The sequence below is a fragment of the Emericellopsis atlantica genome (genome assembly GCF_019669845.1).
Source record: "Emericellopsis atlantica unplaced genomic scaffold F5Z01scaffold_14, whole genome shotgun sequence".
Lineage (NCBI taxonomy): Eukaryota > Fungi > Ascomycota > Sordariomycetes > Hypocreales > Bionectriaceae > Emericellopsis > Emericellopsis atlantica.
This window is the reverse complement of record NW_025764716.1, coordinates 475,009-499,135: the sequence shown is the minus strand read 5'-3', so window position 1 is coordinate 499,135 and position 24,127 is coordinate 475,009. Positions and strand designations below refer to the sequence as shown.

Sequence of the window (24,127 nt, the reverse complement as noted above, 5' to 3'; positions counted from 1 at the left end):
GCTTTCCCCTTGTCACATAAAGGTGCCGGCGTGCTCTTCCGCGTGGCCGCAACTACGCTTTCATATCAGACCATTTCCTTTTTCGGAGTTTTCGTCGTTGTGTACTTGTAATTGGGGTAGAGTTGTTTGTGCATTTGGTCGGCTTCTCTCGCTTTATTCTGCCAACATTCTTTCTCCTCGGCTGGCATTTCACGCCATATTTTGGCAATCATAGTCGCTGTTATACATCAGCTACAGTCCTTTGCGTTTTGCGACTCAAACTCACAGAGTTCACCTGCCGTGACCCCAGGCATCTGCACGCTCAGCTCCTTAGCCTTGGCTTGGCGAAACAGGATCCAGCTGTTGGGAGGTCTCGGTATACGAGGCTTCACAATCTCGCTGGCAGCGGCGACCGGGTTTTCAGTTTCGACTTGCTCGATATCATGAGCGTCCAAATTCAGGTACTGCAACGGGTCGAACTCATCTGCACAAGATCAGTCACTTGGCATGCGAAAGTCGGTATGCTAGGCTGGCGTACCGCAACTATGAACAGCCACGCCAAAAGAGTCCATATTCAGACTTCGGTGGGATGGTTTGGGACACATTCGAAACTTGCGCCGGGGATGGTCATGATAAACAGTAACCTGTTGTTGCACATTGCGGCTAAGGGCTCGAGTTAGTGCTTGCGGTTCCTTGACCTTTCCAAGATCAGGGTTGGGTCCTACCTGAAGTTGGCTGCTATTTGCTTGACAGCAGGCCATTCAAGAGAGTCAGGAACAAATAGGTGTACGTCTTGATGTAGCGAGTCGATTACGAATGTGATTTGAGGTTCACGCTCAGCGGACTGCATGTGGGAAAAGGCATCCATGTTGATGATCAAACTAGGAGCGGAGAAGTATTTGTTGAGAGACTCCGCGAAATCATGGAAAACAGCGAGAGTGAAACAAACAGACTCAAATGCGATGTTTTCAACTGATGTCGACTCCATGGTCAAGTGCAGCTCAGGTGGTGTTCAGCTTCTGTGTGACCTCATCCCAGGCGAGAACAATCGTAGTAGGCCTTAGCATTGTTCGGAACAAGGCTTTTAGAAACCCGCCCAGATGTTCTGATTACCTTGCTAACTTCTTCAAAACACGTACGTGTTGTGATTTTGAAGCAGCATGGAGAACACGCTCAACCTCGCCCCGTTGTGGGAAGCCCAACAAATGTGCGCAAAGCACCACGACCAAGCAGTTTTGATCGGCCGAATTGCTCTAGACACTTGCTTAAATTTGAGTGAGAATGAAGCTGATGATCTCTCTGGGCCTCTGGGTACGTCTTTATCTCCACGAAGCAAACAGTACTGTGTTGCTAATAGACTCGATATTGCAGACATTGCAGAAAAGGCAATGTCAGTCATCGATAGTATCTTCAAGACTCACACCAAGCAAAGCTATATCCTTGGGTCCATTGAGCAGCAGAGTCATCGTATCTGCGCTGGCGATCCGCTGATACTTGTCAAGGCCATGATGACAGTCTGGTCATCGAATGCATCGCCACTCATCACCAGGGATCTACAGGAGACGTCTGACTATGCAACAAGCATCATCAACTTGGGCCTGATTTCCATGCTCTTTACTTCGGAAAGGTGGACGACATTGGGCTCGCAATGGGAAGCTTTGAAAACCAAGACACTCCTTGCGAACGCTGCGGTCTCTTTGATTTTTGCAACCTACTTCATTTCTCAAGCCTACGACGAAACTATGCATCCATACATCGAGGATTACATCGACGGATCTCAGCCGACGAGCATTCAGATTTTCCTCAAGTACACATGGAGGGTGGCCCAAACGACACTTCCACAACGATCGCCAGGCAATCTATTTGGCCTCACGAGTGAGGATATGAAGATTTCTCCAAGCGGCAAGCGTCTACTTGTGCGTGATGGAAGTGACACCTGGGATGATCCGGTATATTGGCATCCTGGAAAGCAGACGATAGGTTCTCCATGGGGCAAATTCCATCGCAACAAGCATCAGCCAACGTTTCTGCCTACTAAGAAGTCGACACTTCCCCATACCATGTACCGACTGCCGACATCCTCCGTTAAGCTGGCAGAAACATTCGAGGAGTACTACGAAGATGTCGAGCTGAAGTTGTTAGAGGTAAATGAATGCTTCTGCATCCTCTTCACTATGTTCCTGGGCTAATTCGAGGACCAGACTGAGCGTCAGATAGCTGATGTTTCCGGCGAGACTGCTGCAGATCAGTTTCATCGACTGGCTTCAGCGAGCGGATCAAGCTATCCTGATGAAGGCATTGATGAAGATGTGTGTTTTCCGCGATCTGGAAACGTGGAAGTGAACTGACAGTATGCAGGATGCGGACGAAGTTTACGAAGCGACTCAGGAATACAAGAACAGCGTTTCTTTGGTAAGGCATGCAGACGTTTTTGAGGACTTTGGCTGATACCTACAGACACGGAAGCCAATTTTGGACCTCAGAGGCCATGCGACTTTGCCATTTTTAACAACGGCGGCCAGAGCCCTCAGGTTTGACGAAGAGCCTGAAACTTTTGAGGATGATTTCTGGGTGATGACATTTGGTGGCGTGGAAGCTGGAGAACTAGATCAATGAGCGGACAATGTAGTTTTCCGCACAGCAGTGCAAGTGAGCTGAAAGTGAAATTTACCAGCGAATGCTCAACTAAAGTGACCATAGGGGTGAGCTCTGCGCCACATGCTCAAAGTGACTGGGGGCGCCAAGCTTTCCTTTCTCTCACCTCACCCCGGCACCAACCATTTCCTTCACACCACTCTTTTACTTGGATGTTTTAATGCACACTCCATCTCTGAATCTTTCCATTCTTCTACACCTCACCACGCATACTCTTGAACAAACCATTCCACAACTCTACCATGTCGTCCAGGTCCCAGATTATCGAGAGTCTATCGTTGATTCCAACGGCAGAACTACTGAATCATCTTGACGAAGACACCCTCTTCTCTTTGTCTGAACAGTACTGCAAGGCCACCATGAGATCACATATCACGCAGGATCGCGACGCGAAGCGCTCTCTTGAATCGAACGCTGTTACCGTTCCGCCAACGCCAAAGACAAAACGCCCTCTGAACGGTTTCATGGCCTTCCGGAGTGAGTACCACTGAGCGAGCTCGATTTGAAGCATTTTTGACAATTGGTTTTAGGCTACTACCTGAAGATGTTTCCTGAAGTTCAACAAAAATCAATCTCCGGCTTTTTGCAATCGCTCTGGAGCCAAGATCCGTACCGAAACCGATGGGCTTTGGTTGCCAAGGTCTACTCATTCATACGCGATGAGATTGGCAAGGAGCGCATACCTCTGTCGAACTTTCTCTCTACATGTTGTCCGATCATGAAGATCATTGAGCCCTCAACATACCTCCCAATGCTTGGCTGGCACATCACTGAAGTGCCTGGCGGCAACTCCCAACTGATCCGCCACGATTCTTCCGTGGGTCCTGCACACGACGAGCTTGAGATACAGAACTACCCGCGTACCGAATTCGATCTCCTCTGTGCTACCTTGAGTGCTGGATTTCTTCCCACCCATAGCTCTCGCCTCATCCAGAAGCTGAGCAGCAAGCGCAGCTGCATGATCGATGCCTCTTCCCGAAGCTCCAGAAAGGGTTCAAAGCAGGTGTTGGCTACCAAGTCGAAATTCATTCACACCATACAGAAGAACCCCCTCAAGGCAGCTCAGGATGTTTTTGCTTCCTCACAAGATGACTCTACACTCCACGAGACCGGATATCGTGTGCTGCAGGTCGACAGCTTGCAGAATCTTGACCATCTGCCACTGAACTCTTGCGAGCCACCTAAGCTTTTCAGCTTCCCAACAACACACGCACACATGGGCTTTGAGACAGATGCCATGTTCAACTTCGAGCAGATACCGGAACATGATTGTTATGATCTTGGCGATCCATACGAGATGGGCAACATCACGAACTTGACAGGCGCGCATGACACCCAAGGTGAGGGTTTCATTAGCATTCGCTAGGCTAGACTAACCTTTTCCCAGGAATTCATTTACACCAAAGCCCTCCATTCTCACCGGGGCTCGATTTCCAGCAGCTCTTCTGAATAATATGGCGATTGGGAGTTGCTGATTTTACAGCGATGCGTCTTTCATTGTTTTATCTTAGGTGCAGGATGTGGTCGGCGTTCAGGACATTTTAGAGGAGGACAAACTCGTCCAGGCTCCCACGAGCCATTTCATAGCGGGGGATATCATGGTTTGCGTATTTGATTTCCTACACGCAGGAAGAAGTGTCTTGTCTCGCGGCTCGGGTTCATACATGACGTCTTCACGATCAATCATAGCTGTATCAACTCAGTTTCCTCTTCCATGTTACCCAAATCCAAGTTGACGATGAACAGGCTCTCCTCTGGCCAGAAAGGTGACCTGACAATGAGATACCGCAGCTCGTCGACTTTGAAGGACGTCTAAATCGGGTGGGGCTGAGGCAGCACGCTGCACCCAATGCGTCCTTGAGCCTGCAGACGTCACAGGGATCAGGGATTCTTGGATCAAGTCTTAGTACTAATTGAGAATAGTCACCCACACCATACTCCGTACAGCAAACCTGCATGTCTGCGGATCCTTGTTGTGTAGACAGACTGATCCACCGCACCTACATACAAAAGGGTCCTATGAAAAGACGAGTGGCACTAGATTTAAGGCCTGCTAGAGTCTAACTGCTCAGAGCAAGACCAGACACAAGCTCCAGTCGCTTAAGGCCTGAGATGGATGGCCTGGAAAGGTCCCCAAGCGTTTGCTGCGCGGCGAAGTGATTGCGCTTATATTGATGTCTTTGGCATCATATCGCGCATGGCGCTGTTTTGCTATGTCTCCAACCACAGTGACGAAGGGCACTCTTAGAAGCTCGACCCCAGCAATCTACACAGTGTTTCCTCACTACAGGCCCCATGGGGACAGTCACTGGCAACAGCCATGGCATGCTGTAATCATTCGTCCAGCATGACGCCAAGATTGGAAGGTCCCATGCCTGCCCTGCAGCAGATAGTGTCCAGGGTGAAGCAAAAAAAGTACCGGGACGTGTCAACAGGGCCCTCACACCACAAGAAAGGGCACCAAGACGGGAGGGGCACCAGCCAACTGTCGATCAAGTATGCGCGCGCGAGGGGCAGAAGCTAGAACACTGCCTGTACTCCTCCGTACGGTAGTCTCTCGAGAAGCTTGGACGTCGAGGAATAGACCGGTCATGCGCATCTTTCTATCTCTGTCTGTGGGTTTGGGGGCGGCTGGTCCGTGAGCTCGCAGGGCTGGCGCGACGTTGTATCAAATATGGCCTTTGCGCTAGGTGGGCTTGCAGCTGCAGCAGCTGCAGCAAGCCGCAGACTGACGAGTCGCACTAACAAACAACTCTGTTATTCTTTGACACATATCACAGCTCCGGGAGCGCTGGGGTTGGAGCAGCCTTGCGCAGCTCGTGGCTTGCCGGACGCTGTTCGGCGCTGGAGATGTGTCTTGCTGCAGATGCCAGGCCCGTGTCTGCTTGGACTCTTGCCATAGGCACGCGGTGGCTGGCTCATACTGCGTTTCTGCGACGCTTTGACCCATTGACGATGCTTGGACAGCCGATCCGAGTGTGGAAAGAGAGGCGAGCATCGGCGTTGGGGCCCCGGAGGCCCCAATCTTGTCCGTTTGCCCACAGTGGCCTTATTCGAGGATCGAGATACTAATTGGCAGCATCATTAGCTCACGCCAAGCTCCCTGTCAAAGGTTCATCCAACTCAGGGGCTAGTTCATCCCCTTGGCACCCTCTCTGCACACTGCACGGCGAAGCACGTGTTAGCTCCCTGCGTGGTAAACGTGCCTACGCTTAGTTTAGGCAGCACTCATACTACAGTGTCCATCGAGACACCAGTCCTGAAGTGGTATCCAAAGCGGCTACTAACGATACCTTATGTATGCAGCCTCCAGTCGCTTGCGATCATACCATTTTCCCTTAGGCGCCTCCCTCCCTCCCTCCCTCCCTCCCTCCCTCTCCCCAGCTGTCAATCTGGGCTACCCCTGTCAGCGATCGTGTGTGCGATCGGATACGCGACCGACAGCTGACCAAGCTTACTTACTAGACCAGACTAGTAGAGGCTCCATTCGTCGGCAAAGCAGCAAGGACACACCGGGGCATTACCTGATTGCGCGACAGCGTCGCCGGCTCACTGTGCGATAGTTCCGCGGATCCACTCACAACCTCACTACTGCACCAGGATTACACCCTTCCCTATATGCAATGCCGTTGCTCTGGCATCTGCGGTGCTGTTGCCCTGTTCATTAAACGCAGTATGTCTCTTTCAAGTTGGGAGTCGTGCTCATGTTGTCAGAATGTTGGTCAGCCTGATTGATCCAGTGATGGCGAGATGATGACAACATCATTCCAAACGACACAACTGGGGTCAAGAATGCGCTTGGCAGGGGACATGTTGCGCTCGTCAAGCGCTTTTGGTACCAGGGCAGGACTGCGTGCTCCTTACGTACGGCGTCTGCGGGCGTCCGGCGTGACGAGCAAAAGGGAAAACGACGTGAGTGACGAGGCACTGTGCGTGCGACTGCAGGTAGGCGAGATCACCTGGCGCGGGCGAGACGATGATAGGTCCGAGTAGCGCAACTCGCCCAGTTAGGGCCGGTGTTCTTCTCCGATTCGTGGTGCCTCGGCTTCGGAGCCGAAAGTCCTGCCTCCGGATCACATCGTCATGGGGCGACAGCCGGTTATTCCCATTAGCCAAGGCGAAAAGGAAGGGAAGGGAAGGGAAAGGAAAAAGCCAATTGCCAACAGCCTCCGTCCGGCGGTCTGGCAAATGGGGGCAACGGCCGGAATGCTAAACTTCCGTAGCTCGGCTGCAGCACGCTTATCACACCCTCAGAGCCGCCAGAACTGGGGGAGATCCATGTCTCTCACCAGAATATCATGCATGGTTCCGCAGGGGTCCAAAGTGACATGTCCGTACCGAGCGCCCTGTTCTCCAATGACGCTCTGGTGATTCGCAACATCCCTGCCCGGAAGACGCACGTTGGTGCCGTTTGGATTCTGACATACTACCCACACTGTCATGTTCAAGCCGTAGTAGGCCTCCTGCCAACAAGCGCCAGCCAAAATAAGCCTTTTCTCGTTTCCTAATTAGAACATGACGATGGTGTCTCAGCCGCACATCAACGCGTGTTGCCCAGAAAGCAAAGAGACTGTGGCGTGAAGCCAATCTTCATGTGGGCTCTATGCCAATCTGCGGAATGTTGACACTCGTTCACAGTCCGTATCCAAAGAGCAACTGCCTGGTAATCAGTAATAGCACCTATTTGTTAGCTTGACCTTGTGCGGCGTGATGTGTACCCGTTGCGGCACCACACGTTCTGCACAACCATCGCACGGAGTTGCCGAGCAGGCCTTGAGCGGCCTGTCCATGTTCCTGGCAACGGGATACCTAATGGGGCATGTGTGAGGAGGAGTAGTACGGATACCAACTTCCAGGAAAGAGACCAAACGTAGGACAGGGGCGACAGATCACGTATGGTAATGAAGGAGGTTGCAGTATTCGAGAGATTCGGCGGTGGACTCATCGTGTCACAGTCACACTGCGTTTTGCCAGCCTCGCGGCACAAATAGAAGCAAATGTGACGACATTGGTTGTACTGCACTGTACTGCCACAGCGCCAGGCTTTCCCTGTAGAAGCCGAACACTTCCAAAACATGCATCTCCAGCAGAGGACCCCTTGCACCGCTCGTCAATACACGTATCACAAAGACATGTTCTGAGACAGGATGGTATGGGTATACACAATGGTTTGTAACAGAGAGAAGAAAAATATAAAGAGAGCAACAGATCCAATCTTTGAGCCTCGCTCAGTCTTCTTGGTACGAAATCTTGCGCATCTCGCCAAGGCGGTGTCGAGCCGAAGCCAGAGCGTTTTCGAGTTGGAGAATCTCCACCTGGGAAGAAGAACCGACGTTAGCCACTGAACAGGGGTAAATAAAGAAGAAGGTGCTTGAGAGAGGTAGGTAGGCAGTCCATGGGGGCTGAAGTAAACTTGTCTGTTGGCGCTAGCGGTGATGGGGTTATGTGAGATGCAATGTCACAGTGTGGTAGCCTGGCGAGAGACGCAGCTCTGTATGTCACTGCACTCGAACCAACAGTCCAAGTTGAATGTGACCGTCCGGACATGATGCGCCCAGAGAGGGGGGCTCAGAGGCCCCCTCATTTCTGCCACTGTCGACGGAAATACTTTGCCCGCCAGCGACAGGCGGTCGAGGCTCGGTACCTTGATGAAAGCGTCCGGAGATGCATGGGCCGCGTGGCGGAATTGTTGGACTTACCTGCTGTTCCATTTCCCGCACCTTGAACTCGTGTGAGCCGAGCTTGGAGTAGTCCACCTGGTCGTCATCCTGGTTGCGCTCCTTGATCATGCTCTGCACCTGGCGCACCAGCGCTCGGCAAGCCGCCCCGACAGCCTTGCTGGCCTGCTCGAGGCCTTCCTGGCTCTTGGACATGAATCCAGCCTTGACCCTGGACGCTGCCACAAGCTGCGCCGTGGAGGCCGCGACGTCGTTCGACGCCACAATGAGCTGCTCGGGGCTGTTACGATTGCTCAGCACTCCGTCTGCAGTCTCAATGAGCGTGTTGGTTGAAGATGCCACAGCCTTGGCCGCAGAGATGAGCCCTTCGGTCCAGCGGTTGTTCTTCTTGTAAAAGGCCGTGCGAGAGGATGAACCTCGACCAGCCTGCACAATCTCGTCCTGTGTCTTGCTCGCCGCCTTGATGAGCTGCGCGATGGCGTTGGTGATGGCCGTGGCCGCATCCAGAATCGAGTCGTGCACCTTGAGCTCGTATGTCGAGTAGCCGTCGCGAGGCTTGTTCTTGAGTTTCGCCAGTCGCTGCGCTGCTGCTGCAATGGCGTCCGCAGCCTTGTTGAGTTCGGAGTCGACGAGGTCGCCAAGATCGCCCTTGTTCTTGGTCAGGTTGCCGAATCCAGGGGCAAACGCCTCCACCATCTTGTTGAGCTTCTGCAGGTTCATCTGCACGTCGTTGTTGCTGTTGATGACCACGTCAGTCTTTTGAAGGGGGTCCATACCCTCCAAGCGGAAGCTCTGTAGGCCTCGGAAGAAGTGGATTGTCGACAGTGCAGACTGTCGCGCGCCGCCCATCAACGTATCGGTCTTCTTGTCGTCAGTGGCGAGGCGACTCAGACCCTTCGTGTTGCTGCACACATCGGCCACGGACCCGGAGAACACGTTGACCGCCTTGATCAGCTCGGCGTGTGTGCTGTTGGGGCCATCGGCGATGAAGTTGTTGAAGGCAGTGGCAAACTCCATGGCGCTGGCAGAGGCCTTCTCAATCTGCGACAGCACGTACGATGGCGAGGCATTCGAGTTACCGGCCTGCATGGTCGAGTCCATCTCATACAGCGCATCGTCAACCCTCGAGATTCCGGACTGCAGCACGGAATCGATAATGTCGTTGATTTTGTCCAGATTGGCCATGATAAGGGCATCAATCTGACCGTCCAAGGCCTGGTCCGTTTCGCCCTGGCCGTTCTTCAGCTCGTTCAGTTCGATCAGCGTCTGGTCCATGCCAGCCTTGTACACCTCGAGCTCTTCCTCCTTGTCGCGAAGCAGCTGCTCAAGGTCTGAGCTGCCGTCGCGGGCTTGGCTTTGAGCCTCTTGCAGGGCCTTCGACTTGAGGCGCAGGGCCTCCTCTAGATCCGCCATCTCGCGGTTGTACTTCGCTAGCATCGTAGACAACTCGTTGCCCTTGCTGCGCTCGAGGTTGTCCGCGCGGTCATGGGCCATGCGCAGCTCGCGCTGCAGCTTCTCGAGCTCGTCCTTGCTGCTGCCGGTGGATCGGTCCTTGTCGTGCAATGCACGGTCGCGTTCACGGATCATGTCGGCCAACTCGAGGTTCTTCGTCTTGATCTCGCGCTCCAGCTTCTCGCGCTTGTCAATGGCCTCCTGCGCGCTGGCTGCCTTGAGCTGCACGGCCTTAAACTTCTGGAGCAGATCTAGATGCTCCTGACGAAGCTGAGAGTACAGCTTGGCCAGTGACTCGTACTTGGTACGCCAGGTGTTCACCTGCTCCTGCAGAGCCTGGATCTGCTCGTCTCTGCTCGACATTTGCTGGCCAAAGCTGCCCGATATCTGGGAAAGCTCGCCTTCGAGGGCTTTGACACGCTGATCGTACTGCTGAAGCATCAGCTGGTCTCGCTCATACTGAGCGCGAGCGTTCAAGTTCTCACGCTCAAGCTCAGCCAAGCGACCCTGAGTCTGCCACTGAGCCTGCTGCGCCATGAGAGCCTCCTGCTCCCGTTGCTGCTGCTCGGCCAAACGTCGCTGCTGCTCCTCGAAGTCGCGCTGGGCCTGGAGTTGAGCCTGCTGCTGAGCGAGAAGTTGCGCTTGCTGCCTCTCTTCCATCACGCGCTGCTGCTCTTCGTATTCCCGATTTTGCCTATCCAGCTCGCCTTTCCAGAACTCGGAAATTTCACCGGGCTCCTCTGTCTTGGGTTCCACAGGTGGTGTTGGTTTGCGCTCAATCTCCTGCTTCGGGCGTGCCGGCAGGGCGGGTGCAGACTCGTCGTCGCCTAGCAGACTCGGGGGATCTTGCGGCAGTTTAGGGATCGGGATCAGACTGGTCAGGTATCGTAGGTTGGAGCATTCGTAGTAGAACTTGACCAGGCGGTGATGCTGGGCATCGTATCGCTCTCGTAGAGGCTGCAGAGCGTCATCGTCGCCAGTGACTGTGCAATGTGAGTGGGCGACTTGCATGCGCTGCTGTGGGTGACCTACTTGAGTGCATAGCACGTAGCATGCTGGTGATGAACCTGTAGATGCCATAGCTCTCTTGTACCAGAGGTACTAGCGCCGAGATTCGACACTCGTTGTTGCCAACATGCCTGAAGTGTGAAAAGATCAATTTCTGGAACTGCTCAATCTTGTCTTGGAGTGCCATGAGGTCGGTGATCGTCTCGTAGCCTTCGTTGGGATCGTTGATTGCCTTCAAGCTGATATACTCCTCGTACTCGAATGTACCGTTGAACTCCTGGTGCGCATGGTGGAACGAGAGCTTGGCGAGGATGTAGTACACATATTCGTGGATCAGGGGACCGTAGCCGCGAACACCCTCACCGTTCACACCGCGCTTCAGGCTGTCGATCCAGTTCCGGTGCGCCATTGCTTCTCGAAGGGCGACAACATGGCCTTCTTGCAGGACGCGATGTATTGTGATCAGCGCTTTGAATGTTTGGACTTCGTCGGCAGCAATCGGCTGGCTACACTCGGATGTCAGTGAAACCTCGACGCTGATTGTTGTCCCGACTTACACCTTGACGCCGGCCCAGAAGGCCTGCGAGGATTTGTGGTCCCATGTGTAGACAATACATGCGCGCACATGCTTTCGTTTGGGAGAGATCTCCTCGCCATTTGTTGCCTTTCGAATGTTGATAGCGAGCTCCTGATCGGTCCTGATGGCGCACAGCCGTTAGCGGGGTTCACGGGATAGTGAGCCTTGGAAGAGGCAATTATAATCATCGGCATACTGGGTATGTTGACCGCTCCGGAGGGACGTCATGATGGGCTCCTGGGACCGCAAGCCTCGGGTTGTAGGAGCAACGTTGAATGGAGCCGCCAGGATGTCGCGGGGAGAGTACAGGCACGAACGCCCTGTACCTTGAGAGGGCTGAGGCGCAGCTTGAAAAGGTTGATGCACCCAAGTATGCGTAAATGCGAGCGAAAAGCACAGCTGCAGAGCGTCGCAACGCTAGAGGATGACTGTTGAAGAAAGCTGTCGTCAGCCCTGACGAGGCGTGTTAGGAGAGATGCGACAGCTCCGTGGCTGAGATTCATCAACAGGCAGCCACGGCGTGGAGCTACATCATGGTGGAGCCCAACTGTGCACCGAAGAATTTCCGCGCTAGCATGAGACGATTTCAGCCTGACGAGATTCAGTAGAGTTAGAACTCCAGCGTTCGCTCTGCCGATAATCAGGCTGTATGGGATGATTTACGTGAATGTGCTCTACGAAGTCTACTACTCTCAGCGACGCAGCGTCTTGCGGGCAGATGTGAACAGCCTAGCCTCCCAAAGTGCACACCACGCAGTTTGCAGGCAAACAGCTGCCGCATCGTCACGACCGATGCGTATCACATCTCTCTCTTGCCACATCTGCTTGGGGGTCACTGCTGCGACGGGGGATTCCCAAGAGATTCTGTTGAGGGGCCGAGCTTCTCATGTCTCGTCTGTTATCATGCAACCGTCCGTCGAGTCACTTTCGCCAGACACAATTCAGACTTGTTAAGTGTCACCGGGTCATATTTCCCTATAGACCTCGAAATGCAGACCCTTGCCATGCTCATTTCTTTCCCATCCGGACGTAACACCCCAAGAAAAAGAACGCGAGAACCACAGTTTTTCCGAAAATCTCCCTTAAATCGTCGTCTCGTAAGGCAGGGGAGTGAGGGTCTCGGGAGGGTTGTCGGTCAACGACAGGGTGTGTGCCGGGCGAGGCTGGGCGGGCTGACGCTTCACCTCGACGACGGTGCCGTTCGCGCGGGCCTCCTTCTTCTTCTGGGCGTTCTCCTTGACGCGCTTGAGGAAGTCGTCGCGCGAGCCGGAGGGGCTGACGTGCTCAATCTTCACGTTGATGCGCTTCTCGATGTAGCGGCCCCAGACCTTCTTGTAGATGATGACACCGACGGAGGTCTTGGTGACGTTGTAGACAACGCCGGTCTTACCGTGGTAGACCTTGAAGGGGAGACTGTTCCATATTGTCAGTTTTCCTGTCCTCCTCGTGTGTTGTTCGGCGGGGGTTGTCCATACCCCTTCTGCACAGCACCGTTGACCTTAATGTCCACGATGTCGCCAACGCTATCCAAGTTGTCAGTATTTCGCTCTCGACTCGATTCGATCGACCGTGGAAACTGACCGATACTGGCGCAAGTAGGTAGACATGTTGATCATACCCTTCTTGCGGAAGTCCCTGCTGAAGGCATACTGCGATATCAATTAGTTTTCGACATCTTCGGCATCGTCAATTCGAGGGCAAACGTACGCGGGTGCCCGCACGCTTTCCGTATGAGTGACCCATGGCGTCGGTATTGTCTGGTGGCCGTGGGGAGTTGTCGTGATGGTCGTGAACAAATTTGGCGTGGAGATGGCAACTTCAGGCCTTCACTTGGTGTTGTGGATTTGCTCTGCGGCGGCGGGCTTGTGCGGGCGGGAGACCAGTTAATCCGAGGAATTTTCCCAGGATATTTTTCGCAGAGGGCAGAATGTCGTAGGGCAAGAGTCGCACTTGGATTTCTTAGGGCTGCGGCTAACAGCCCCACGTGACCCTGCCGCAGCTGCTCAGCGCCAAAAATTACACCCCACAACCTCGCGATTTCTTGACCCTCTGACGAAAAGTTACTTCCGCACGACAACATCACCAGGAGCAAGTCAAGTACGTTATTACGCTGCCAATCCATCTCGCGACATCATCTAATCATTCTTCAGGATGCCTCCTCGCGCGTACTCCAAGACCTCGCGTGTCCCTCGTCGCCCTTTCGAGGCCGCTCGATTGTCAGTATCACCGGCCACTGAACAAGAGCTTGACTCTGTTTAAGTCGATTGTGACCTCGAAACTGACCAACACCACAGGGACTCTGAGCTGAAGCTCGTTGGCGAGTATGGCCTCCGCAACAAGCGCGAGGTCTGGCGCGTCGGTCTGACTCTGTCCAAGATTCGTCGTGCTGCCCGGTACGTGTTGCTCCAGGCTGGCCTCGAGATGGGTTTCGCTAACATGCGGTGTAGTCAGCTCCTCACTCTCGACGAGAAGGACCCCAAGCGCCTCTTCGAGGGTAACGCCTTGATTCGCCGTCTCGTTCGCGTCGGTGTCCTCGACGAGTCCCGCATGAAGCTCGATTACGTCCTGGCCCTGAAGATCGAGGATTTCTTGGAGCGCCGCCTCCAGACTTGCGTCTACAAGCTCGGCCTTGCCAAGTCCATCCACCACGCCCGTGTCCTGATTCGCCAGCGTCACATCCGCGTCGGCAAGCAGATCGTCAACGTTCCCTCGTTCATTGTCCGCCTCGACTCCCAGAAGCACATTGACTTCTCCCTTACCTCGCCATTCGGTGGAGGCCGTCCCGGCCGTGTCCGCAGAAAGAAGGCCAAGGCCGCCGAGGGCGGTGACGGTGAGGAGGAGGAGGAGGATGACGAGTAAATGCACCACCAAGCATGAAATGTGTTAACGGCTTCCCTTTGAGCCCGGGCATGGGGCAAGGGAGATACCACTTATGGGTTACGGTTTCTCGTCATAGTCACGGCGTTCGCCAGAGGAAAATGGAATGATTTCGCCAATGTATTGCATGTGCCTCAACAATGTGAATCGAAATGATGTACTTGACAAGATTATGTTGCTAGCTCGTATGCTACAGAAGCTCATCCTTGCCTAACATGTTCGCCATGGGATCATTTGCCGCCGTCCTCTTTCGCCTGTACTCTTCCATCTCTGCCTCGGAGACCCCATTCATCATCTCCTCGCGCGTCCTTTTCTTTGACGGTACTGTCTCTTCATCACCGCCCTTGACGTCGCTCTTGTCCTCTGGGGTTTCGGCCGGCGCCTCCTCCATGAGGTTGGCACCAGAGCGCTGGATCTCTGCGGCTTCCCATGCCTTCTTGCCCTCCTCGCCTGTGCAATAGCTGTTCTTGACGAATGAATGGCAGCACGAGTAGCCCCATTTGAAGTTTGACCACCAGCTGCCCCATACTGACGTGTGATTGTTGATCAGCACATCCTCGGTGTACTTCGACTTGGCTTGTTTCTTTGGTGCGCCCTTGATCAAGCCAGCCTCGTCGTACTCAACAAACTGTTCTGATTCCGTGACCGCCAGCTTTCGCAGGGAGGCTGGCATTGATTTGGTGTTGCCTCCTCCATACTTTTCGAGCAGGGCCTTCTCCTTTTCTGCACGTTTCCTCTCGGCCTCTTCCAGATCTTTCTTGCGGTAGTACTCGCCCGCTGTCGGGTTGGCTTGTAAGTGTTGCGAGGTGTCGCCCGACTTCTCTTGCGCCTCCCAGGCATACCTCTGAGCCTTCTCGAAAGCGCCCGCGTCACCCGATGAGCGAGTGAATCCTTCCTCGGCAAACATATCTGCGGCCTTGTCCTTTGTCGCGCCACCATCCACCAAAGCGCGAGTTTTCGGATCGTATTTGGCTGATTCGGTGTCAAGATTCAAAAGATATTTTGCCGTGTCTTCTCGTAAGCGGAGCTGTCTTGTTGCTGTGCTCTGATGTTTGCTCATGTCGTTCTCTTCGGCATACTTGTCTTCGTCCTCGGCAGTATCCCCTTCGCCTGGCTTTCGCGCTTTCTTGCGCAGCTCTTCCATTTGGTTGAAGTCTTCGACCACATTTCGGTAGTCTTTGGCATCGTATCCGTTCCAGCGGTCACGCTTCGCATCCCAGCCAAGCCTAACATCCTGGACGATTTCGTCTGCTTGTATATCCTTCCCTGTATGCTTCGCACCCTTTGCTCGCGGCCGACTTAGGCAGTCCTTTGCCTTGTGTGTCATAGCACCGCAGTTTTCGCATGCGCCTTTGCGATACTTGGTTGCGGCTGGGCCAGCTTTCCTCCCTCGATCGTACCATTGTGACTTCTCATCCTTGCGCTCTCGTCTTTGATGTTGCAGGTAGTCGTTCTCATCTTCGCCGTCGATGGCATAGAATGGCTTTTTGCTGATGAAGGAGGGAATGTAGATGTTTTCCTCCTTGGAAGCAGCTGCTGGTTCAGGCGGAGGTTTGTTCGGCGGTGCTGGCATTTTGATTGGCGTGAAAATGAGAACGAAGAGTAAGAAATAGAGTCTTCTGTTGACTGTCGAATACGCACTCGCCTGTTGTTTTGAAATAGTTGGACGGGCGTTTCTTCTTTGCCGCGAGGTTAGCCGTAAGGTAATCTTCGCGCGAAGATGGGAAAGATAAGTGACTTATCGCACGTGATCTCGCGACCATCCGCGTTCCGCCAGTCGCGTCATGCTCGCCTCAAGCGCATTGCGGTTGCATCTCATACAGAACCACCCAAATAACTCGACGATCAGACATGCGCTGATCGCCGGTGCTCCGATGGATTCACAGAATGAAGGGTATAGACCTTTTCCGGGTCAGAATCAACTGCATCGACCATTATCAAGCGTCGCCCACCCGTTATGACCCTCAGTTCCGAAATGATGTGCGCCCATCGCAAGTGTCAAAGGGCCCAAAGGTTCCGGTGGTGAGGGTCTTTGGAGCCACCGAGACTGGTCAAAAAGTGTGTGCTCATATCCATGGAGCGTTTCCGTATCTTTATGTGGAATACGATGGCGGCATGGGCAAGGATGAGGGTGAATAATTCCAGCTGCGCTCAGTTGTACAAGCATTAGCTAACGTGCACTTAGTCGGCGCATTCATATATCGCCTTCACTTGTCCATCGACCATGCCTTGGCTGTCAGCTACAGACGTGATCAACATGGAGACGGCGCTCGGTTCGTAGCGCGCATCACTCTGGTGAAAGGCGTGCCGTTCTACGGCTTCCATGTTGGTTACCGATGCTTCCTCAAGATCTACATGTTCAACCCCATCGTCATGAGCCGACTGTCGGACCTGCTACAGCAGGGTGTCGTGATGAAGCGCAAGTTTCAACCATACGAGGCTCACCTGCAATACCTTTTGCAGTTCATGACGGACTACAATCTTTACGGCTGCGACTATCTCGACACACGAAAAACACATTTCAGGGCCCCGGTTCCTGATCACGATGATGGTGTTCACTCCTCTCACATTTGGCACAGCCAGTCTGTGACCCCCGACCAGGTTACCGATGACCCTGCCCTACCCAGAGTCAGCCACTGCTCAATCGAGGTGGACATATGCGTACAGGACATACTGAATCGCAAGCTCATTCAAGAGCGGCCTATTCACCATGATTTCACGGAGCGCGCCAATCCTTTGCACAGCGATGTCAAACTTGTATCGAGCATGGCGGGACTGTGGAAGGATGAGACAAAACGGCGGCAGCTGCGGGCAGGCGTCGCGAAGAAAGGCAATACGCCATTCCCTCCCGAGGTCTTGGTCACCATGTCAGCCGACCCACGCCAGTCACAGCCAATGGGGTGGGTTCATGAAGACGAGTACCGCGACCTTATCAAATCTTTGATTGGAGAGGAGAAGCAAAGCTTGGGGGAACCAATCTCCTTTGATAATTTCGCCCACACGTTGAGCAATGGGGACGAGATCAGGACAGTTTTCCAGTCTGTAGAAGATCTCTACCCCGCAAACCTGCTGCCATTACTCGGTCTCCCAGGCAAAGATGCAGACGATCAGCTAGACCCTACTGGGAGCATCGAGGTCGACGAACAGAAAGTAGTCCGGGCGAGAACCGGCGATGAAGACTTCTTTCCAGAGGATTCAGACGAAGAGGCTTTACGAGATTTGGTGCCCCATGGTCCCGGTCATGGAGATGTTGAAGGAGAGCTTATAGCGGCGGCTGGTACTGCTTCTGCTTCGGGCGGGAATAAAGCTCTGGGTGAGAACATCAAAGGGGTCTGCGCCAGTGCTCTCAAAACCGGCCAGATTCCCAAAATCCCGGTATGCCAGGAGCTTCTCGACATTGCGGAGGATGAAGGCTTGGTGGGACGAATCCGTACAACTGGCGACGATGTGTCGTCGATGACGCCTGCACGAAAGCGCAAGGGATCTTTCACCATGACGGCCTCTATTTCCAAGAAAATCAGGCCAACTCCTGTCACGCCAGCTCCTGGATTCGCTACTGCGCCTAGACCCAGCCAGAGCACCGGCTTGAACAAGCAGTCGCTCAATGCTAGCCAGTCTGGAATGACGACTACTGGAAGACTAGATTTCGCCGTTGTCAAGGATCCATCAGAAAACCTGCCCAAATCGCAGAGCAGCCACGCCAGTCTCACCACGCCTTCTAAGAGCGACGGTGCTACTCCACGAAAGACTGTGACCTTTTATCCACCAAGCTCGTTCGCTGATTTGGGGTCACCGTCATCTTACGGGCTGTCGTCATCTTTCCAACAACTAGACGGCAAGCAAGCGCAAGGTCACCTAGAAAAATTGCAGCGGTCTCTTGCGAGCGCTGCCAATGGACCTCAGCTATTTGTATTTGCTCAGATCCCGCCCGAGCCTATGTCAGCTAGTTTGACCGCACTGGATGATCGTCTGCCGGACGTTGTCTACCAAGAAGCCCATTACAGTAAAGAGGCAGATGTTCCATCGCGGACACGAGAGTACGCAGGGCGTGAATTCAAGCTAGAGGGCAATACCCTGCCATTTTTGCCTGACTTTGACCCGAGCGGGCTCACCGTTGGGGTACATTCTGGGAAAAGGGATCAGCCCATGGACAAAGCCGCGACGAAGCTTGCGTACGAGCGCCAGAGACAGAAATGCACGTTGCGGAATTGGGAGTTTGCAGAGCCGCCTCCAACGTACGACGAGGTGGCACAGTGGTGGGATGAGAAGGGTGCTACGGCGGTGGCGCGACAGAAGCAAAAACACAAACTTTTACCAACGCAGAGACGCTACTTGTCTCAAATTGAGGGTCCCACGCCAAGGAATAAGCATGGCTTCTCGTATACGCAGAAGAAGAAGTCGACAAGTGTGCAGCATGAGGTTCAGTACATGAGCACCATGAGCATGGAGATCCATGTCAACACCAGGGGCAAATTTGTGCCGAACCCTGAAGAGGATGAGGTACAATGTATCTTCTGGTCTGTCAAATCGGACGAGGTCGCAGCCAACAGCCAGGATGCGGCCGACGACACAGAGTCTGGCATGATTGTCTTTTGCGAAGGCGGTGATATGATACGGCGCATCAAGCAGCAATGCAAGGGGGAGGTTGTCCATGAAAAGAGCGAGCTTGACCTGATGGTCCGCATGGTTGAAATTGTGCGAACCCATGACCCAGATGTTTTGACAGGGTACGAGGTCCACGGGAGCTCATGGGGCTTTCTGATCGAGAGAGCTCGCCTCAAGTATGATTACAACCTCTGCGATGAGTTTTCTCGCGTGAAGACAGAGTCGCACGGCCGATTCGGGAAGGACGCAGATCGCTGGGGCTTCACAACAACGTCGACCATTCGTGTCACTGGTCGACACATGATCAACATTTGGCGTGCTATGCGCGGCGAGCTAAACCTGCTCCAGTACACAATGGAGAACGTGGTCTGGCATACTTTGCATCGCCGGATCCCCCATTATTCATGGAAAACGCTCACCAGCTGGTACGTCAGCGGTAAAACCCGGGACTTGGCCAAACTACTTGGATACTACCAAGCTCGAACCAAGCTCGACATGCAGATCCTTGAGGCGAGCGAGCTGATTCCCCGAACCAGCGAGCAGGCTAGGCTGCTTGGCGTGGACTTCTTCTCGGTCTTCTCGCGAGGGTCACAGTACAAGGTCGAGTCCATCATGTTCAGGATAGCGAAGCCTGAGAACTTCTTGCTAGTGTCGCCCAGTCGGAAGCAGGTTGGAGGACAGAATGCGCTGGAATGTCTGCCTCTCGTCATGGAACCGCAGAGTGCATTTTACAACAGCCCCTTGCTCGTCCTTGACTTTCAGAGTCTGTACCCAAGTGTCATGATTGCCTACAACTTATGCTACTCGACCTTCTTGGGTCGCATCACCAACTGGCGCGGCATGAGCAAGATGGGCTTCACCGAGTACAAACGGCAGCAAGGTTTGTTGGCCTTGCTGGAGGATTACATCAACATTACGCCAAACGGGATGATGTACGTCAAAACGGAGATTCGCAAATCGCTGCTTGCGAAGATGCTCACGGAGATTCTGGAAACGCGCGTGATGGTCAAGAGCGGCATGAAGCAGGACAAGGATGACAAGACCCTGCAGAAGCTCCTCAACAACCGACAGCTTGCCCTCAAATTACTAGCCAACGTCACCTACGGCTACACGTCCGCTTCTTTCTCTGGTCGAATGCCGTGCTCTGAAATTGCGGACAGTATCGTACAGACGGGGCGCGAAACCCTCGAGCGCGCGATTGCCTACATACACTCGGTAGAGAAGTGGGGTGCTGAGGTTGTCTACGGTGACACGGACAGTCTGTTCGTATATCTGAAAGGCAAGACGCGCGATGAAGCGTTCGACATTGGCAATGAAATGGCGAAGCAGATCACCGACATGAACCCCCGCCCTGTCAAGCTCAAATTCGAAAAGGTATACCATCCCTGTGTCCTTCTTGCCAAGAAACGATACGTTGGCTACAAATACGAGAGTAAGGACCAGGTCAAGCCCGAGTTTGACGCCAAGGGTATCGAGACTGTTCGTCGTGACGGCACGCCGGCCGAGCAGAAGATTGAGGAGAAGGCATTGCGGTTGTTGTTCGAAACCGCCGATCTGAGCCAGATCAAGGAGTACTTCCAGAAACAATGCGAAAAGATCATGCGTGGCACAGTCTCCGTGCAGGACTTCTGTTTCGCCAAAGAGGTCCGCCTGGGGACGTACTCGGACAAGGGGCTGCCCCCCGCTGGCGCCCTCATCAGCACAAAGCGGATGCTGGAGGATGCACGGGCCGAGCCGCAGTATGGCGAGCGAGTGCCGTACGTCGTGATCACGGGAGCACCAGGGGCGCGTCTCATTGATCGATGCGTCGCACCTGAAGAGCTACTCCGCAACCCCCACTGGCAGCTGGACGCTGAGTACTACATCTCCAAGAACCTCATACCACCACTGGAGCGAATCTTCAACTTGGTCGGTGCGAACGTGCGTGGCTGGTACGATGAGATGCCCAAGATCCAGCGGATCCACCAACACGGAGGTGGCCCGCGCAAGGCGACGTTGGAATCCTACATGAAGAGCACGCACTGTGTTGTCTGTTCTCGTAGGTTCACTGGCGAGGGCGGTAGCACACATCAGGCTCTGTGCTTCTCCTGCCGAACTCGCACCGATGCCTCCGTCCTTCGACTACAAAACAGGCTCAAAAGAGAGGAGAGACGATACGAAGAAGTGCTGAGCATTTGCAGAGGATGCTCGGGTCTAGGCCCCTTGGAGGATGTCGCTTGCGACAGCAAAGATTGCCCAGTGTTTTGGACGCGCATGAGACAGCTGGGCAAGGTCAGGCAAGAAAGGGCTGTGGCGGAACCTGTCATGAAGGGGCTGATGGAAGGGGTCGATCGATTAGCGCTGGACTGGTGAGCAGTGGTTTCCATCGATTGCTACCGCTTGCGAGGTGCAGTTGCTTTCAAGACCAATACGAAGCCGAGTCTTGCCCATGTTTGCCAAATTTGCTTGCCAAGTTGCTTGCGATGTCTAGATGACTCTGATCTGAAAACGGTGTCATCTTCCCCTGAAGGCTAACTTTGCTTCTCGCTTCAGTCGACGCCCTGGCCTATGGGGAGTCGAGATTGTACCTGTGCGTTTGTATCACCGAAAACTTATTTTTCTTGATATCAGACAAACTTTCTGGTTAGTGACTCAGCGGTTGGCCCTCAGAAAAGGTTTAAGTACCTCTTCCCAGTGCTTTCTTCTTCCTCCTCTTTTTCCCTTCTTCAACCTCTTCGTCTTTTTTTTTTCTCTCTTCTTCTTCTTCTCTCGACTCGCTCAACTTCTCTGTATTCGAGATGTCTGCCCAGTCCTCCCCCGAAAAGCAGCCTCTGGTCCAGCATAGTGTGCTGGACCAGAAGCTGTATGGCAGGAATGACGAACGACCTCCGCATCTGTATCGGACGACCACACCCCCCGTGGTCCATGAAGATGCCATCACCATCGGCATGGCGTCCCCGGATATTCCCGCGCTCCTCGAACACGAGGACGACTGGTTTCTGGCGGATTTCTACGCCTTCAATCTACTGTACCGTGGGCTTGGCTCCCGGCAACTTTGGTTGACCGCTGCGGTGAGTCAACTCTTGAACATCTCCAACTACAGCAAGACAGCTGCAGGGATCAGGCCCAATATTCGATCGAAGCTGATGGCCAATACTTACTTGATACGTGGTTTCTGCCCTTTATGGGCAAAACAGGCCAGAAGTATTGACCAACGTCTTTGATCGAGTATTGGGGCCAGTTCCTTTCGCTGTCCTCGTACGGTCGAGACAAATTGTTTTCTATCATAAGACTAACTCTTTCTAGGATCCCAACGAGCTCGTTCGACTGTGCAGGCACCTTGTGGGCAAGGCCAAGGACGATTCCCCCGAAGAAACAACCGGCCACCTGTTGCACGGCAACCCATACCGGGACAGGAAGGTCGTTCTCAGCGAGTCTCTCATCAAGTCGGGAGAAATCACGATGCCTGAGGTTGTGGAGCCTGCCGCAATGCCGGAGCGCTGGCTGCGGGAAGTTAAACTCGCGTCCAAGGAAGCGGCATCGCGAAACGTTCCCCTGGTTCTGCTGATTTTTTGCCATGGTGCCCCGGATACGACCTTGGAGCTCAACTATCACTGCCCAGAGCTGGAAGAGAGCGACGCTGGTGCCCGAGCTACCTCTGTGGTGACCGCGGAGCAGCTACTCGAGGTCCTGGATCCGGACTGCCGCACCACAATCCTGTCCACGGCTTGCTTTTCCGGCTCTTGGGTGGTGGACATGTTGGGCCGCAAGGTTTCGGGATATGACCCCAATGGTCAGGCAGTGGTCAACACGACAATGCTGTCGGCTGCTGACTATGAAACCCAGTCTCTGGCATGGCCGGAATCGAGCTCCCTAGGTCGTTCTTGCGGCTCGATATTCGCGAGCACTGTGATCAACACTCTGACATCCTCAGCCAATCCATACCTCGCAGACACGGAGAAATCAGACACCCCTGAGTGTCTTCAACCCGCCAAACCCTCGGAGGAACAAATTGAGACCTACAACAGCTACTGTCGCTCGATTATGGACAGTTTATCCGCAATCAACAGATTACCAAAGGAGCATAACTTCACATTTTCGTCTCGCAATGACCAGTGGGAGTTGTCGTGGCCTGACCTTGTTGGCTTGGAGCCACTGCAGGCTACCTTTCGAGAGCGTTGGGAGGCATTGGAGACCGTCACCTATAAGGGCCCTGAGAGCATGCTTGATCTGGATCCCAGAGCAAAATTTCCACCTGGATTCGACACAGCAGAGTCTATATCATCGAAATCTCGAACCGGCAGCAGGTCGCATAAGGCGCTGCTGAACAAGTTCGACCGTCTCGCAGCGGCCGGAGATACTGTCGAGTTAGCCAAGCTGTTTCTGCAACACTCTTGTGTCGATAAAAGGATTGAGGCTCGCACGGATAGGAAGGTCTACAACCTGATCTGCCAGACGGCTGGCGTTGAGGCGCCAACTGGCTTCCCAATGTTCAAGGTCGACGTTCTGCACGCCATCAAACTTCGATGGTTTTTGGCCTACGTTGCGGACTGCATGATCCTCGCGTATCGACTGCCGGCCCCCTGCGGCGTACGCTGTCTCACGTGGGAGTACAGACCGTGGCTGTCTATGGTATCCGAGAATGTCTCTGACTGGGATGTTCGCAAGAGACGTATCAATCGTCTTCTAGAGGACAAGGGCGGCCTTCACCCACCCGTCAAGTCATTGCAAGGCGGCCGCTTCCCGCGCTTCCAAGATTACCTGGTCGCCGCCCTCATTGAGGCCAAGCTTTCGGTGGAGCGTGAGGAGTTCATTGTCGACAGTATGTTCAAGAGCATGAAGGTGTTTGAGAATACGGCCGTCGAGAAGGGCCTCAAAATCTCGACCAAGGACCCCAATCTCCGCCAGCCACTTCGCACCTGGTTCGGTGCCATCAACCGTCGGGCGCGCTCCCTGTCCCCAAAGAAGAAGTCGCTCTCGCCAGACCGTCGTCGACAGCAAGCTCGCTTTCAAAAGCAATTGAAGGGCCGCAGTCGGGCTTCCACAGCCTCATCCCTAGGCGCTGTCCCAGAAGTGGCTGCTCCCACTGGCGCTGAAACGCCTCCGCGCGCTGATCAGGATACGGAGATGGAGGATACGTTTGCTGATAAATTGAGTATTGAGCCTGGGTCTGGTCGTGATATTGAATAGAGCCAGCCAGAGAGAAGCCTTGATTTGGCCATGTGAGCTGGAGTGGTAGGCTCAATAAGCTCGGACAACTATGCAAGACCGAGATACATATGTAATGAACACAATGCCCGGCTCTATTGATCGGAGG

General features: G+C 53.9%; 9 protein-coding genes across 9 annotated transcripts; 5 read left to right on the top strand and 4 right to left on the bottom strand.

Moving 5' to 3' along the window:
• Positions 1-12: 12 nt before the first annotated feature.
• F5Z01DRAFT_736964 (mating type protein) lies at positions 13-952 on the bottom strand (the record flags this gene model as incomplete). Its single annotated transcript, XM_046266795.1, has 5 exons — positions 705-952; positions 518-642; positions 266-463; positions 106-217; positions 13-52 (listed from the first exon to the last, which is right to left on the bottom strand). Exons 1-5 carry the CDS (start codon positions 845-847, stop codon positions 13-15), a joined length of 618 nt encoding a protein of 205 aa, XP_046118076.1. The 5' UTR covers positions 848-952.
• A 187-nt stretch (positions 953-1,139) lies between these two features.
• Positions 1,140-2,595, top strand: F5Z01DRAFT_750592 (uncharacterized protein; the record flags this gene model as incomplete). The annotated part of the gene is made up of 5 exons (XM_046267029.1): positions 1,140-1,290; positions 1,351-2,123; positions 2,181-2,288; positions 2,338-2,391; positions 2,437-2,595. 5 exons carry the CDS (start codon positions 1,140-1,142, stop codon positions 2,593-2,595), a joined length of 1,245 nt encoding a protein of 414 aa, XP_046118075.1.
• A 178-nt stretch (positions 2,596-2,773) lies between these two features.
• Positions 2,774-4,418, top strand: F5Z01DRAFT_656089 (mating type protein). The gene is made up of 3 exons (XM_046263556.1): positions 2,774-3,111; positions 3,165-3,974; positions 4,022-4,418. Exons 1-3 carry the CDS (start codon positions 2,877-2,879, stop codon positions 4,081-4,083), a joined length of 1,107 nt encoding a protein of 368 aa, XP_046118074.1. The 5' UTR covers positions 2,774-2,876; the 3' UTR covers positions 4,084-4,418.
• Positions 4,419-7,921: 3,503 nt separating this feature from the next.
• F5Z01DRAFT_119041 (cytoskeleton assembly control protein Sla2) lies at positions 7,922-11,941 on the bottom strand. Its single transcript, XM_046257468.1, has 4 exons — positions 11,546-11,941; positions 11,330-11,470; positions 10,797-11,278; positions 7,922-10,747 (listed from the first exon to the last, which is right to left on the bottom strand). The coding sequence occupies exons 1-4, from the start codon at positions 11,575-11,577 to the stop codon at positions 8,133-8,135; spliced, it is 3,270 nt and encodes a 1,089-aa protein (XP_046118073.1). The 5' UTR covers positions 11,578-11,941; the 3' UTR covers positions 7,922-8,132.
• Position 11,942: 1 nt separating this feature from the next.
• On the bottom strand, positions 11,943-13,389 carry F5Z01DRAFT_119040 (ribosomal protein L21e-domain-containing protein). Its single transcript, XM_046257467.1, has 4 exons — positions 13,057-13,389; positions 12,931-12,998; positions 12,825-12,872; positions 11,943-12,762 (listed from the first exon to the last, which is right to left on the bottom strand). The coding sequence occupies exons 1-4, from the start codon at positions 13,090-13,092 to the stop codon at positions 12,432-12,434; spliced, it is 483 nt and encodes a 160-aa protein (XP_046118072.1). The 5' UTR covers positions 13,093-13,389; the 3' UTR covers positions 11,943-12,431.
• A 111-nt stretch (positions 13,390-13,500) lies between these two features.
• F5Z01DRAFT_681644 (uncharacterized protein) lies at positions 13,501-14,208 on the top strand (the record flags this gene model as incomplete). Its single annotated transcript, XM_046265711.1, has 3 exons — positions 13,501-13,565; positions 13,644-13,742; positions 13,797-14,208. The coding sequence occupies 3 exons, from the start codon at positions 13,501-13,503 to the stop codon at positions 14,206-14,208; spliced, it is 576 nt and encodes a 191-aa protein (XP_046118071.1).
• Positions 14,209-14,361: 153 nt separating this feature from the next.
• On the bottom strand, positions 14,362-15,912 carry F5Z01DRAFT_656076 (Pre-mRNA splicing Prp18-interacting factor-domain-containing protein). Its single transcript, XM_046263555.1, has one exon. It carries the CDS (start codon positions 15,797-15,799, stop codon positions 14,417-14,419), a length of 1,383 nt encoding a protein of 460 aa, XP_046118070.1. The 5' UTR covers positions 15,800-15,912; the 3' UTR covers positions 14,362-14,416.
• Positions 15,913-16,031: 119 nt separating this feature from the next.
• F5Z01DRAFT_119266 (uncharacterized protein) lies at positions 16,032-21,396 on the top strand. Its single transcript, XM_046257469.1, has 2 exons — positions 16,032-16,357; positions 16,412-21,396. Exons 1-2 carry the CDS (start codon positions 16,114-16,116, stop codon positions 21,181-21,183), a joined length of 5,016 nt encoding a protein of 1,671 aa, XP_046118069.1. The 5' UTR covers positions 16,032-16,113; the 3' UTR covers positions 21,184-21,396.
• F5Z01DRAFT_119267 (uncharacterized protein) lies at positions 21,397-24,116 on the top strand. The gene is made up of 2 exons (XM_046257470.1): positions 21,397-21,881; positions 22,117-24,116. Exons 1-2 carry the CDS (start codon positions 21,609-21,611, stop codon positions 23,998-24,000), a joined length of 2,157 nt encoding a protein of 718 aa, XP_046118068.1. The 5' UTR covers positions 21,397-21,608; the 3' UTR covers positions 24,001-24,116.
• Positions 24,117-24,127: the final 11 nt, after the last annotated feature.

What these genes read in the sequence shown, in the direction of transcription:
- F5Z01DRAFT_119266 (XM_046257469.1), top strand. Translation starts at nt 16,114, where the DNA reads ATGAAGGGTATAGACCTTTTCCGGGTCAGAATCAACTGCATCGACCAT. An exon ending in CGGCATGGGCAAGGATGAGG is followed by an intron (nt 16,358 to 16,411) that starts GTGAATAATTCC and finishes ACGTGCACTTAG; the next exon opens with TCGGCGCATTCATATATCGC.
- F5Z01DRAFT_119041 (XM_046257468.1), bottom strand. Translation starts at nt 11,577, where the DNA reads ATGACGTCCCTCCGGAGCGGTCAACATACCCA. An exon ending in CGGAGCGGTCAACATACCCA is followed by an intron (nt 11,471 to 11,545) that starts GTATGCCGATGA and finishes GTGCGCCATCAG; the next exon opens with GACCGATCAGGAGCTCGCTA. An exon ending in TTCTGGGCCGGCGTCAAGGT is followed by an intron (nt 11,279 to 11,329) that starts GTAAGTCGGGAC and finishes ATCCGAGTGTAG; the next exon opens with CCAGCCGATTGCTGCCGACG.
- F5Z01DRAFT_119267 (XM_046257470.1), top strand. Translation starts at nt 21,609, where the DNA reads ATGTCTGCCCAGTCCTCCCCCGAAAAGCAGCCTCTGGTCCAGCATAGT. An exon ending in AACTTTGGTTGACCGCTGCG is followed by an intron (nt 21,882 to 22,116) that starts GTGAGTCAACTC and finishes AACTCTTTCTAG; the next exon opens with GATCCCAACGAGCTCGTTCG.
- F5Z01DRAFT_656076 (XM_046263555.1), bottom strand. Translation starts at nt 15,799, where the DNA reads ATGCCAGCACCGCCGAACAAACCTCCGCCTGAACCAGCAGCTGCTTCC.
- F5Z01DRAFT_119040 (XM_046257467.1), bottom strand. Translation starts at nt 13,092, where the DNA reads ATGGGTCACTCATACGGAAAGCGTGCGGGCACCCGC. An exon ending in ACCTACTTGCGCCAGTATCG is followed by an intron (nt 12,873 to 12,930) that starts GTCAGTTTCCAC and finishes CAACTTGGATAG; the next exon opens with CGTTGGCGACATCGTGGACA. An exon ending in AACGGTGCTGTGCAGAAGGG is followed by an intron (nt 12,763 to 12,824) that starts GTATGGACAACC and finishes AATATGGAACAG; the next exon opens with TCTCCCCTTCAAGGTCTACC.
- F5Z01DRAFT_656089 (XM_046263556.1), top strand. Translation starts at nt 2,877, where the DNA reads ATGTCGTCCAGGTCCCAGATTATCGAGAGTCTATCGTTGATTCCAACG. An exon ending in CGGTTTCATGGCCTTCCGGA is followed by an intron (nt 3,112 to 3,164) that starts GTGAGTACCACT and finishes AATTGGTTTTAG; the next exon opens with GCTACTACCTGAAGATGTTT. An exon ending in AGGCGCGCATGACACCCAAG is followed by an intron (nt 3,975 to 4,021) that starts GTGAGGGTTTCA and finishes ACCTTTTCCCAG; the next exon opens with GAATTCATTTACACCAAAGC.